The 13,139-nt window shown below is 35.8% G+C and overlaps 1 protein-coding gene across 1 annotated transcript; it reads right to left on the bottom strand.

Moving 5' to 3' along the window:
* Positions 1 to 11,581: 11,581 nt before the first annotated feature.
* LOC132196896 (enoyl-[acyl-carrier-protein] reductase, mitochondrial) lies at positions 11,582 to 13,069 on the bottom strand. The gene is made up of 4 exons (XM_059619832.1): positions 12,886 to 13,069; positions 12,492 to 12,728; positions 12,157 to 12,431; positions 11,582 to 12,021 (listed from the first exon to the last, which is right to left on the bottom strand). Exons 1-4 carry the CDS (start codon positions 13,060 to 13,062, stop codon positions 11,616 to 11,618), a joined length of 1,095 nt encoding a protein of 364 aa, XP_059475815.1. The 5' UTR covers positions 13,063 to 13,069; the 3' UTR covers positions 11,582 to 11,615.
* Between the last annotated feature and the right edge of the window lie 70 nt (positions 13,070 to 13,139).

The following is a 13,139-nucleotide window of genomic DNA, read 5'->3' as shown; positions in this document are numbered from 1 at the left end:
CTTAGAGCAGAAAATCAGAAAAATTTCTTGATTATTTAATTTAGATCCTTTTGAGCATTAGTTAATAAACCTTTAAACTTTTTTCCATTAATGATTTATGTAAGCTGTCACTGGATATGCGTAAAAGCTTTCAAGCAAAAAATCTTGTTTCCAGATCCTTGATAATCAAGTGCCAATTTGTCGCTGTGTGATTGGAAAGTATTGAGGGCATTTAAAAATAAGAAGGCTTACCTCAGACCATATAATTTATTCAGACGTTGCGGCAGTTTGGATTTTTTGTCGAGTCCCTTGTAAGTCGATAATTCAAATCATTTAAACATCTGACTCTTTGCAAGAGAAAGACAAAATCTCCGCCAGATCGGCATAATAAGCGCTCGGCAAAAAGAAAACCGGCGCACGCATAAATTTGCCTTGCTGAGAAAAAGCCAAAGCCGACCTTCGAGTGATAAAAAAAAACCAAACACTTTTGCCAATCTGACCAAATAACAAGCAGAATTTCGGAGGCAACCTTCGCGTGGAATGGTTTCCATTCATTTCAAAATTGAACTGATGGGCATCACGATACGAAATCTCATATATTTTTTCTAACCCTATAATAAAATTCGGACCCGCTGCTTTTAACAACAACACAAAAAGTGAAGGGGCGCGTGCTCGGGAAAAATTTAGTGCGCCGTAAAAGTGCAGATGGATAAATTATGGCGTTGTAGAGGAGCATTCAACATGGGTGTAAGAATGATTATCATTGGCCATTTAAGTCAGATGAAGTCAATTAAAATAAATATGCTGCTCACGCCTGCGTTTTATGCGGTGAGGCTGTAACTGTCCCATAAATTAATCAGCGTTTAGTGTCTCATGGCGCTAATTCCAGCAGACACCACGCCGGCTACCAAAAATACAGCAGCACACGCTCTCTGACGCGCGGCACGGCCGCGCTCTTTTTTACCTCGCGTCACAAAAGCACTCGAGTCTACTCCGATTAGGCCAAATATCACACAGGTTAAGATTTCGCAGGTTGAATATTATATTATGCTATAATTTAAATCACATAAAATGACAGGCAGCTACAACTATAATTTGCATCAGTTATTTTTTGTTTTTAACTCGTCTTTTGCGAATTTTATAGTTAATTTAAATTTGAGTATGATTTGACATCAGTAAGCGGAAATTTGTTTTGCAGGTAAATATAGATATAATTTTCCGTGAAAATGGTCTATTTCCAAATCTTAAGTTAAGCTTTAACTATAATTTATACCTTTTAACTCCCATTCAGATCAAAATATGTAGAAAAACCTTGCTTTTTAATTAAAATTTCATTATTTTGGCACTATTAGTCTGATCAATACACTATTTTTTTTCTTTTCATTTCATGCATTTCAGAATTCCACATAAAAGTCATCCTGTACAGGAAAAGGAAATATTTAAACGTTTTTAATAAAATTCATTTCATCTCTCATATACCAAAAAGAGCACAATTTTTTCGAATTTAAAAAGAAAATGTGATAATAAATTTTGCGTGTCACTGTTATTGCTCCTGAAAAAAGACGTAATCGGACGCGCTCTTTTGCCCTCAGAGGTTGATTGTTCATTGTCATAAGCGATCCAAATCTGTTCTAAAACCTAACGCTGCACTCTCCCGCTTGTACAAAAAGTTCTTCCTCCGCAAGCCATAAAATGATTTTCATTAACTCTGTTAGCGTTGCTACACGACGTTCCACAAATTTATTGATTGTGAAGTGTGAAATTACCGCATTTAGCCTTGTTTGGTCGTAAACCATGCAGCGGCATCATCAAGAATGGGAGAGTGCGCGCATCTTCATCGTTTTCCACGCTTTCTGCTTGAAGAGTCGATAATTCAATTTCATCCCACCATCTTATTTACGTGTTGAGAAAAATCGTAAGAGAGACTTGGGTTATGATGGAAAACAAAGAAAAATTAACTTTGACGGCGGGCTTTTTTCGTGCCATAATGTTATGTTTTTTCTATTTAATTAATTAATGTAACGAATCTTTAAAATAACTATTTTTTGTAAATATGTTTTAATTTTTGCAAAATTGAGAAATTTTTTTTAGTTTCATAGTCTATCGTTTTATGTCTTGCATATTTTACTAGGTATTTCAATGACATGTTTATTTTAAACAATTTAAAAAATCCTACGATTTTGTCTGATTTTGTTATTTTGAGTGGCTTTTTGGCAACAGTTTTTTTATTCATTCCAAAAGTATTAAGTTCAAAATGGACAAGCTTGCTTTTTTAATTTTCATTAAAACGTATTGTGGATTTGTTTATAATATTTATTGTAAACCACCTTAGGCTTGAATTTTTAGTATTTAATTTAATGTTATAGTGGAAGAGATGACTTGGAAAAGTACTGCACTCTTAAGTAGGGCTCTCCCCTAACTTTTAATTAGCTACAAAAATTGTCAAGAGTGCACACGGACGTATAAAACAAACTTTTAATTTACGCAGCCACGAAGAGTATTAAAACGCTATTAAAGTGGCGCAGAGCAGTTTCGCACCCCTGCTGGCGCCGGGGGATGAATTTGCTCTTCTTTCCTCCTCCGCCGAGCCATTTGTAAAATTTGGGAGTCGCGCGCGCCACGTCGTGCAGCAGTTCCTACCTGGTGTGTGTGTTTGGTTGCTTCTTCCTTATTTTCGGCTCGTCTATCCGGGGCTTTATTACATGTATAAATTACAACTCCGGGTGCTAATTGCACCATAAATCCAACTCGCCCCTTTCCTCTTCCGCCCACCTTTTGCTCCGGGGCCCTTATGCAACGCCAAATGTTACGCACCAATTTGCTCTTGCTCTCTTTGCCGAGTAATGAAAAGAGCTTCGGAGAGCGAGTGGCGCGGCGCTCTTGCCAAAACAACTCATTAAATGAGCAAGTCTACGACTCCACCGCCGCACCTTCGATAAGCATTATTTTATTGCGCGCCGCTTAATTGGCTCCTTAAATCGCACACCAAAACCCACCTCGTTTCCATCATTTCCTCACATGCCTTACTTTTTTAAACTATTAAATCCTGAAGATCAAATTGAATATAGCCGAAGCAAAGATTCTTGCATCCTCTTGAAAAGTACTTAACAGAAAACTGTTTCATTTGTATCACAAATTCATTACTGTTTTTGTTATCGAAATATGTTGATTTTAAATTTATTTTGATTACATTTGAATACCGCTTAATTATTAATTATGTAAATTATAGTTTAATTGGAATGCAATAACAGCCACCGCCACGTGGGTCGCTAATCATATTATGCTATCAAACATAGATTTCAATTCACTTTATTTGTTTTGAAGTGCATATAATATTTTTTTTTATTATTATTTATTATCATTTCAAACAAGAGTATTAATAATTTATGACATCAGATGACGGTGATGGGCAGCAGAAAGTCAGTTTATTTACATAAAAAATTTATAAGTATACAATATACCAATATAACTGTTATATAATAAAAATTGTTTGAAAAGGTGATAGTGATAAGACTAATGAGACGCATTAGAATCGATTTTTGCGATCAGCACGGCAAAAACGGCAAAGCTGTGAGAGAGGGAATAGCGCTCAACAATGCGGCTAAACTAAACAGATTATACGAGACGCAGACGCTGCGAAGAAGAAGAAGAGTTGTGTGTGAGAGCGGAGCGTAATTTATTGCGCCGTGCGTGTGTGTTTATTCCTCTCCACTTTCGCATTTAAGCAGCGAGTTTGCATACACACATACATCTGCAAACACACATAACACACGCGTGCAGAATGCATGCGAGAGAACGTTTTTGCATAAAACACACACAGATGTACTTTGTGAGTGTGCAAACGGGCTGCCGCGCGCGCCGGTGAATGGGTGTATTTCCTCTTTCGACTTCCGCAAGCGAACAGAAGAGCGACTCTCTCATAGGAAAATGTTTCATTTGCATAGATGTGTTTATCTCTTCCAGTGCAGCAAATGTGAGAGAGGCGTTGCTTGTGAAAACCATGCACATGAACATTAAACATAAACGCAGATGGTTTTGGTTATATAATTATACAAAAATAGTGTTAAATAAGCATAATATAATATGGCTTTTAAATAAAATGTAAACGAAAGAGCTTTAAAAGTTTTTTAATAATCATTCAATCTTTTTTTCTCAAAGTTATTGATATTAAATTAAAATTATTAACCAGCTATTTACCCAATTATAACCTATATGTATTTAATGCCAACTATTTGACCTTATGCCACTGATCATCAAAAACAATTATAATTTCTTGTAATGAATTTCAGCATAAATTCACTTTCTATTGTCTTTTAATATCAAGGAGCCTTTTGTTCTTCTTTTAAAATTGTTTAATTCTAACCATACAGAAGATTTAAAAAACTGGATTTTGTTATTCACAAACAGGAGTGAAATTTCTTTTGTTTGCAATATATTATTTATTTTCCTCCAAGCCGCTTTTTAGTAATCAGTAAAATAAGTGATGCTTTTAGCGTTTAATTAATTAATCCCCTCTACTAATTGCTTAAAATTACCCAGACATTTAAATCTGTCATATTTTTAATTAATATCCCAAGCAGGTGAAAAAGTCAAAATAAATCTATATTAGGCATATGAAACTTCCTATTTGAGTTTAAAAGTTCACATTTTGCGTTGTGCCAAAATGGAACTAGGCACCTGCATTGTGCCAGGGAGTCTGGTGCAGATTAATTAAAAGATTAACCAGCCAAAGTATGCATATATTTTATGTGCTTAAGGTAACGCGCTTTTGTGTTGTCGAAGTGACCTGCCGTCCGTCACTCGAGCGCAGCACAGCACCCCCTGTCAGAAAAAAAAATGGTATACGTGCATTAAGAAATGGCCTTTTATGTGTGTGTGGGTTATTTTTTTGTGCGGTGGGAGGGACGAAAGGGACCGCATAATTGCAGGTTGTGTGTCGTGCGTGCCGCCGCTTTAAAATAATACGAGCGCGGTGTATTGTAATTATGATATGTAAAAGCGGCGGCCGCAAACCACGCAACCTTTTTCCTTTTCCAGCCAATAAGAGAGTGGCACTTGATTGGCAGCTCCGGGGATAAAACCTTTATTTCCACCAATGTTAACGGCTTGTCTGATGTATGCGCCACGCTCATTATACTATATTATGTACACTCCGCTCAAGCCAAAGTCGGACTAAAATCTTTGAAATTAAAAAAAAAAACTGCACTTAAGTCATTTTATCCTTTTCCTTCTGTAAATTTTCATAGGGTTGCTATTAATTTGAAATTTTTATTAGTTTTAGGCATTAAAATAAGTTATATAATAAAAATATGGGGATTTGTTGACGTAAAACAAAATATGACGGAATTGGGAATGAAAAATATTTAAAAAAAAAAAATCAAATAGTTTCGTCTCATTTTGAAAATTTAAAATTTACACATACTCATTAAATTTACTTTGCTCGTTCATGACAGGTTAAAACCAAACAACAAATTTTATAGGCAGATAAATTTTGAAATCAATTCTACCCTTTGAGACCCCTTTTGAAATGCGCAAATGATACGTTACACTGTTCTAAGAAATGGACTTGACTATAAACATCAATACCAGAAACAAAGCAGTCTAATCTTTTCCTCTTGATGGTCGGCGGAATATGGCTGGTAATTAATAATAGTTATTTGAGGGCATAAATTATTTACTGCCTGGCATTCCTCATCACTTTCCGATTAATTACACCGCGAGCAGCAGTTAGAAAAACATAATTGCACGACCATGAGAGACGAGGAATTAAAATTAATGCCCCAGCCGTTCTCTCGGATAATAATTACACGGCCGCTCAGAGATTTTTCCCGATGCTCAGGGGCTTCTCTCTTTCTCGGTTGTTTCGCTGTCAATGCTTTCGACTACTGTGTAAAACGCCAGCGTATATAAATTAATATTTCTAAACACTGACATCCACACACACACACGCGGGATCGGCGGCAGCCATTATTTAAAAACACAACAACGCTGCTCTCCGGCCGTGGCACAGCTTTAATTATAAAATTTGCTACTGGGCATGCAACATTTTCATCTTGCGGCTGTCTGTCTGCTTTCCTGCCTGTCTGCTTTTTAGCCAGCGCTCGTCTCAATGGCAATTTAGGCTTTGCGTTTATGTTGTTTTTAACCGCGGTGGAAAATAATGCTTTTCCGCCTGCAATGAGCAGTGAAATGATATCGCATGTGAAATATGCCACTTTTATAGCCGCCGGTGTGGGATTTGCAAAACATGCTCGGTATTGTACATGTTTAAAAATCTCTTTTGTGTATAATTATTATTATTTTGCTGAAAAATTATACATTCATATACATGCACATTGCTGAACAGCTATAATAAATTTTATATTTGTTTGCAAATTTAAAAATATCAATTAAATCCATTATAATACAATTCAGCTGGCTATATTAAATTTAAAATAATATTATGGCCTTGTCAATTTTTAAATCAAAACTGAAACTGGACTGTATTTAAAATCTTGTGTATGGGTATTGTTTATTGCTGTAAAAATATATCAGGGCAACAAACCATGAAATAGAACCTCAGGCATTTTTTGTTTTGTTTTTTGAAACAATTAATACCGACTTTATTATTAGCCACAGTGAATTTAAATTATATATGATGCATGCATTTCATAATCACTTTTTCTTCAAATTAAAAATTTTGATTGAGACTGAGTTATACAAATGCAATCAATATTTTTTGAAATTCTTATATTTTAATTTTTTTCAATATATAAAAAAAATTATTTACTTCAGGATTTCTATCAAGATTTTGAGGTAATAATACACGTCAAAATTGAATCGATAAAAATTTTAATTGTTTACAGCAGGTGCAACTCATATACTGAAATTTAATTATTTTAATATATATAATTAATTAAATACAAAATTGTTTAATGAGAAAAAATAATTTTTATAAATGTGAAAGCATCTGGATTTAAGGATTTATCATCATGTTGTCATGTTTGAAAATTGCAATTATATACTAATAATGTGGTTATTACAGAAAGATTAATTAGATTAAATTCGAACCCAATAAACATTTCTTGAACCTAGATTAATTATCGCATTTGGAAGTGATCAGAGGTGCAAAATATCTCTCGCAGAGTAATCAGCACCCGCCGCAAGGTTCAATTCATCACACACTATTAATTCTAGCCCTCGTGAGAAGTTAAAGATTAAAAGCTGCCTCTGAAAAAATAGGATTATGACCTCTCTAGCGCACAAATAATGATCTCCTCACTTCGATTACCACGCCGGCTGAAAACGAAAAAAAGCACAGCTCAGCCGGAGTTTCTCCGAGAGCTTTTTGCACAAACAAAACGTCAAACTGGACTCTTACAAAAGAAAGAAAACCGCCGCTCATTTTTGCCAACTGCCTAGAGCGGAAACGTGAGATTTTCATATAAGAGTCTAATTAATGGCTGGATGAGCACTCATTATGTTTCTCCATTTGGCCATGTAAATCGAGCCGTGCATCATTGATTGCTCTCTTATATAAATTTTCTCAGGTGCGCGGCCAGAGTTCCGAGAAGCCGAATCCAAATCACCGTGACTAACTCAATTTGCGGGCGTGCTCTTGATACTTTTTTGCCGCGCGCGAATCTCGCTCGGAGAGCAGCGTTTGAGAGAAAAAATCTTCTTTGATCGTCGGCAACGCACACATTTAATTACTCACTCACGGGCAGAGATCCGATAGTGCATCCGGCGCTTTTTGAAGTTACCGGCGGTGAATTTCATTAATCGGCGATGGCCTTGCGGAGAAAAAATATATTATAAAGTTCCGAGCGCGCTTGTCAATTAATTCGCCGTGAAATTGGATATTAGCTAAACCCACGTGTGGTCTGTCTGTTTGGATCAAACGCAAAAGTGCAGAGCCGCATGGCCAACGCGTTTTTTTTTTGTCCAGTAAAAATGGAGAGAACGGACGGAGCCTGTGGTGGAGAAAATTTTGATTGACACTCCAACGGAAGAATTTTTGCAAAGTGAATGATTTCTTTATTTTTGGCTTATTGGGCTATTTAAAAGTAACAAAGCAATTTTTCTAATTTCTCAACTTATACTAAAAAAGTGGCAAAAATGTAATTGAAAAATTTTAGAAATTTTAGAAAATTTATAAAAATAGTTTTTAATATTATTGTGAATTACATAACAGAACTAATTTAATATTTTTTAATACATGCATATTATAATTCATAAAAAAAGCATTCATAACAAAAATTAGCCTGTGATCATAGCAACAAAAAGTCTGTAGAATACCCATGAGTGAGGAGGCCAGAGTAAATTTCAAGAATTTGAAGCTCATTTCCATGAGAAGAATTTTTGCTGAACTTATATACATACTACAGCTTATCGATTATATATATTAATAATTTTTGTTCCCATAAAAAGTTTTTCAAGACAGCTCGGGACAGAAATTAATATTGATTTTCTTGATTTTATGATCCATAAAATCTTAGATTCCCACACAGAAAATTAATTTTATTATATGTTGTATTATTTCTTGCTCGATCGAATTGAGTGTATTCTCTTATCTGATTTAGAGAAGCATTCACTGCCGAATAAAATCGTCAACATGTTTATAATGTCCCTCGCCAATAAATCTGTAGGAATCTACGCGCTCATTAGCATTATACCTAATTTTAATTAAAATCAAGATAGCGGCTCGCCGACTGCGTATAAAATCAGAAAAATCTGTCCCCTCGCGGGAAAAATCCACAAACGGGAGATGGACGCAGAATAATTTTAATGATCATCGCCGCGGTATCAGAGAGGCAATATTAATCAAGCAGCGAGCGGCGGAATAAAATCTGGGCTTGAAATCTCCAATTATAGGATTTATAGGTGCAAAGCGAGTGAGAGAGCAAGCCATACAGGCACAAATAATATCATGGGAGCTAAGCGGCCTCGTCTCTCAGTTTGTGGTAGCAGACATAACAGAGCTGCAATCGCACGAGCTGCCGTTCTAATTAATCCGATCACGAAAGCCACAACTGGCTCCGGCTCCCATTGGGTGTTTTTATTTGGAAAAATTAAAAATCCGGCCGAGCTTAATTCCGAGGCTCGTCCAGTCACGCAACGCCGGAGAGGAGCAGCCGGCGAAAAAAAATTGAAGCCTATAATTTGAAAATTACACGAAGGAGCTGCCGTTGCTGCTCCTGCTGGTGCCCGAGGCTGATCGAGAAGGAGCCAATCTTATTTATTATTCGCGGTGGTATTTATGGCCGTGCTGGCAATTACACCGCCATTGTCACGCCCTGTTTCGAAAACCAGTCTGCAAATTAAGCCGACGATGCAGCCTTGTGCGATTGGCCTGGCTCCGTGGACGCCGCCTGCCAATCACGGACACACAACACACAACCTGATGCACTCTGCGCACCTGCTGATGGCTGCTGTCCAAACGAACCGTCAACGACGTCCAACAAATTTGTAAGCAATTTTGTGCCAACTTAATATTGCTCAAAATTTTTTATTCCCGCAGCCCACAAAATTTTCGTTGCTTATTTTTGCTATGCACGGTCAGGTTTTTTTCTTAAAACATCTTATTTTGCCAAAAAGTGAGCTTTTATTCTTTTGGTATTTCATGAGATCAAAACAAAGTAATTAAAGAGATCGCTAAATATTGTATAATATATTATATTTTGATGTTTTTTAAATATATTTTGGAACATATTATGTAAAAAACTACTTTTCTCTGTGAAGTTTTTAGTCAAAATAAGAATTGACTCCTAAAAACAAATATCGTTTTTGAACTAATTTTAGTTTTTGAACTGAAATAAATTGCCATATTTTTGTGTCTGGATTCAAGTTAGTTTTAATATGAAAAATTTTTAGTGAATATCCAGTCATCAAGTGTTCAACGAACAGGATTTTTTTTTAAACTTTTTGATATTTTTGTTTAAATTAAACATTTTCTCTTATTAATATTGAGAATACTATTCTTCACACTGCCAAGTTTGTTTTGAATTTGATCATCAATAATTCAAATTTTGGTAGCATTTTTAAGCAAAACGTTTCTTCTTTCTTCTCTTTTGACTTGCACTGACTTTTTATCGAGGCGCTAAAAAAAACTGACGCATTTTCCCTGCTGCTAGTTCTAAAAGTGGGAGATTTTTACAGCTATTTAAAGAAGTCTTTTAAGCGCTTTTAAGAACAGTCTTCGCTGTGTTTTTGCAGGAATGTTAATTTTGATCACAAGCATAAATTCTCAATTCGCGCCTCTTCGAAGCACTTTCCAGGGGCTCTTTCTTTCTTGTTTTCCTCTCTTATTCTCGGTGGCAATCGCTTCAGTGCTGCCGACTTGAGTAATTGCTTCTTGCGCGGCTGATTACATGAGACGCTGTTCACTGCATTTACACATCTCACTTGTTCTTCGGCAGCGCACGTTATTTAAGCTTTTAGCCTCCTGCATTTTTGTCTGCCAAGTCGCCAACATCTCCCTAGTGCGCGATCTTTGTGAATAATCAGACGTCTAATGCGTTGCTAATTCAATACCACACCTTAAAATTGCTCAGTGCTAAAAGACTTCAAGTGGTACAATTTTTAATGTTATCGACATGCTGTACAGGCTACATATTAGCTACAAAGTAATTTTATATTTGGCCACGTTTATATTTTCAGAGTTCTTTATATTAATCAGTCAAAAAGGAAAAGAAAATAAATGAATTTTGAAGTCAATCAGTTGTGAAAAAAATTGCATTATTTGATATTAAAAAATGAATTATTAATCGATATCATTTTTTTTATTAGGCTCTATAGTTGCTTTTCATTTTCAATACTGCAATCAATGAAATCAATCATCAATCCCTCCCTCAGCAGTCGGCAATATAATAATAATAATAATAGTAATGCAAAAAAGTTTTTCTTCAATGGTTAAAAGATCAGCATTATGAAGTAAGCAAAGCGTCCGCTTCAGTCAGCAGGGAGCAGCACCATGCAGAATATAAAGAGAGAAGAGACTTTCAAATATTTTGTTTTGCCCCGAATTTTTATATTAATAGTTAAGCATGCGAAAACAAATTTCTCAACCATTAAAATCGTGCTATAGAGTACCACTTATGAAACTTATGGTTGAAATTTGATCGATGTTTTCATAAAATTAATAAATTGGAATAATTTGTTGATGTGAAAATTTTTTGCTCTCCATTGCTTATACAAGAAACAATTATCAAAATTATCCAACTATCTAAAAATGATAGAATTGAGATAATAAAGCTGCTAAAGATGCTCTTACTGCCTACATTATTTACTGTCTAGAACCGCTTGCTTGCCATCACGCAGCACCTTTGTAAACCGCAGCAAGAATGTATAATTTTTTTTCAATGTTCCAAAAATTTTAAAATTATTAACCTGTGAATATGAATTAGAAAAAATAATTGGTGAAACAAAGAAAAAGAAATAAATGGAATTCAGCTAACTTGATCAAACTTCTAATGGAAGCGATTACTTTTGAATGTATTGTACAAAAGTTTCAGTTATGTAATAAACATACAAATGTGAAATTTTCTTAAAATCATATTAAGAGTAACTTTCAAAGATATTTTCAAAAAATTTAACTTGCGAAAATATTGAATGAAAAATTGTATTGTGTTTGAAATGCGACTTAAAATTTATTTGCATCACTTTTTCATGTCAAATATGTACTTGCATCCAGTAAAGCCCTTGGACGTCATTGCATTATCAATGGCCTCTTTGAAATCAGAAAATGGCACTAGCCTGTGTTTAGGAGGTTGCAGCTTCTTCTCGAGAATCATCCACGTAATGTCCTCATACATTTTGGCCCACTTTTCGCTGCCTTGGTTTTCTTTATTCCACCTGGTCATCCAGTAGCCAACAAATCGGAGATCCTTGAAGATCAGGGCAGTGGTGGGCACAGTCAGAGGTTCCCGAGACATTCCTCCGTACGTGACCAAAACGCCTTTGTTGGCCAGCTGCCGGATGACCTCCAAGGCATTTTTACCTCCGACACAGTTCAAACCAAGCACTGGTTTTGCAACTGATTTACTCTTGAAAATGTCTGTTGTCCTGTGAAATTTAATTGAGCATTAAATCCAGGTACTTCGAATATTTTCAAGCTAGTGCATTTCAAGCATTAAAAATAGACATTTTTTTTTAACATTTCAAAAGGTTATTTTATCTGTTATCGTAAAATTAAAATACCTCAATTCCTCTTCAGTCAAGACAACATCAGCACCAAGATTTTCCAATTCTTGTTTCAATATGTCGATATCAGGCCTATTGCGAACAATGTTTACGGACTTGATTCCCAACGCCTTGCACATCTGAATCACACTCTGTCCGACAGCACTATTGGCTCCGTTTTGAATGACGACATCGCCACCGTTTAAAGAGACAAAGTCCTTCAACATTCTGTAGGCAGTGCAAGGATTCACACTCAATGTGGCAGCCTCTACAGGGCTCAAGTCTGATGAGACCTTTAATGTGCAAAGTAATATTAAAATTTTTATTCTCTTTTATTATTAATAACGTAATACCTTAAAAATTTGGTGTTGAGGGCAGACGGCATATGTGCGCCAAGTGCCCCATGCATTAATTGCAGGCAAAACTCGGTCACCAACTTTGAGCTGCGTGACTTCTGACCCAACCTCCACAATTTCACCGACACCTTCGTTTCCTCCAATAAAGGGAATGTCTGGTTTTACGGCGTACGAGCCTTGGATTGTGTTGATGTCGGCGGGGTTCACAGTAGCTGCCAGCATTTGAACTTTGACCTGCAAGAAAATTTGCAACATTTAAATAATGTATCATAAAATTTCTCGGTAGATTTTGATTTATTCAATTTTGCAATAAAATTACATTTTTATTTAATTATCGTAACTACATATTATAATTTTGTGTCGTAATGTTCAGAGCAAGCAAAGTATGTACCTCGTCGGATTTAAGACTTGGCAAAGTGTCTTCCACCATGGATAACGATTTTATCGGCTCTCCGTATTGTGTCACAATTAATTTATGGCAAACTGTCGACTTTTGACGGCGGACATGGTTGAAAATCGAATAAATCGGCACTGCGGTTCGCCGAAGGAATACTCCAGCAGCGGCCATTGTTTATGTTTTGAAGTGCTCGATTTTGCCGTTGGGGCGCTGTTGACAGGTCTCAACCAATGACAGGAAAGTATTTA

This window comes from Neocloeon triangulifer, unplaced genomic scaffold, assembly GCF_031216515.1.
Source record: "Neocloeon triangulifer isolate White Clay Creek 2 clone unplaced genomic scaffold, ASM3121651v1 ptg000012l, whole genome shotgun sequence".
Classification (NCBI taxonomy): Eukaryota; Metazoa; Arthropoda; class Insecta; order Ephemeroptera; family Baetidae; genus Neocloeon; species Neocloeon triangulifer.
Note: the sequence above shows the minus strand (reverse complement) of the source record. Positions and strands in the feature narration are given on the sequence as shown.

Coding starts and splice junctions, on each gene's coding strand:
- LOC132196896 (XM_059619832.1), bottom strand. CDS start 13,062: ATGGCCGCTGCTGGAGTATTCCTTCGGCGAACCGCAGTGCCGATTTAT. Junction 12,432..12,491: donor CTCAACACCAAATTTTTAAG/GTATTACGTTAT, acceptor TGCACATTAAAG/GTCTCATCAGACTTGAGCCC. Junction 12,022..12,156: donor TTGACTGAAGAGGAATTGAG/GTATTTTAATTT, acceptor TAAATTTCACAG/GACAACAGACATTTTCAAGA.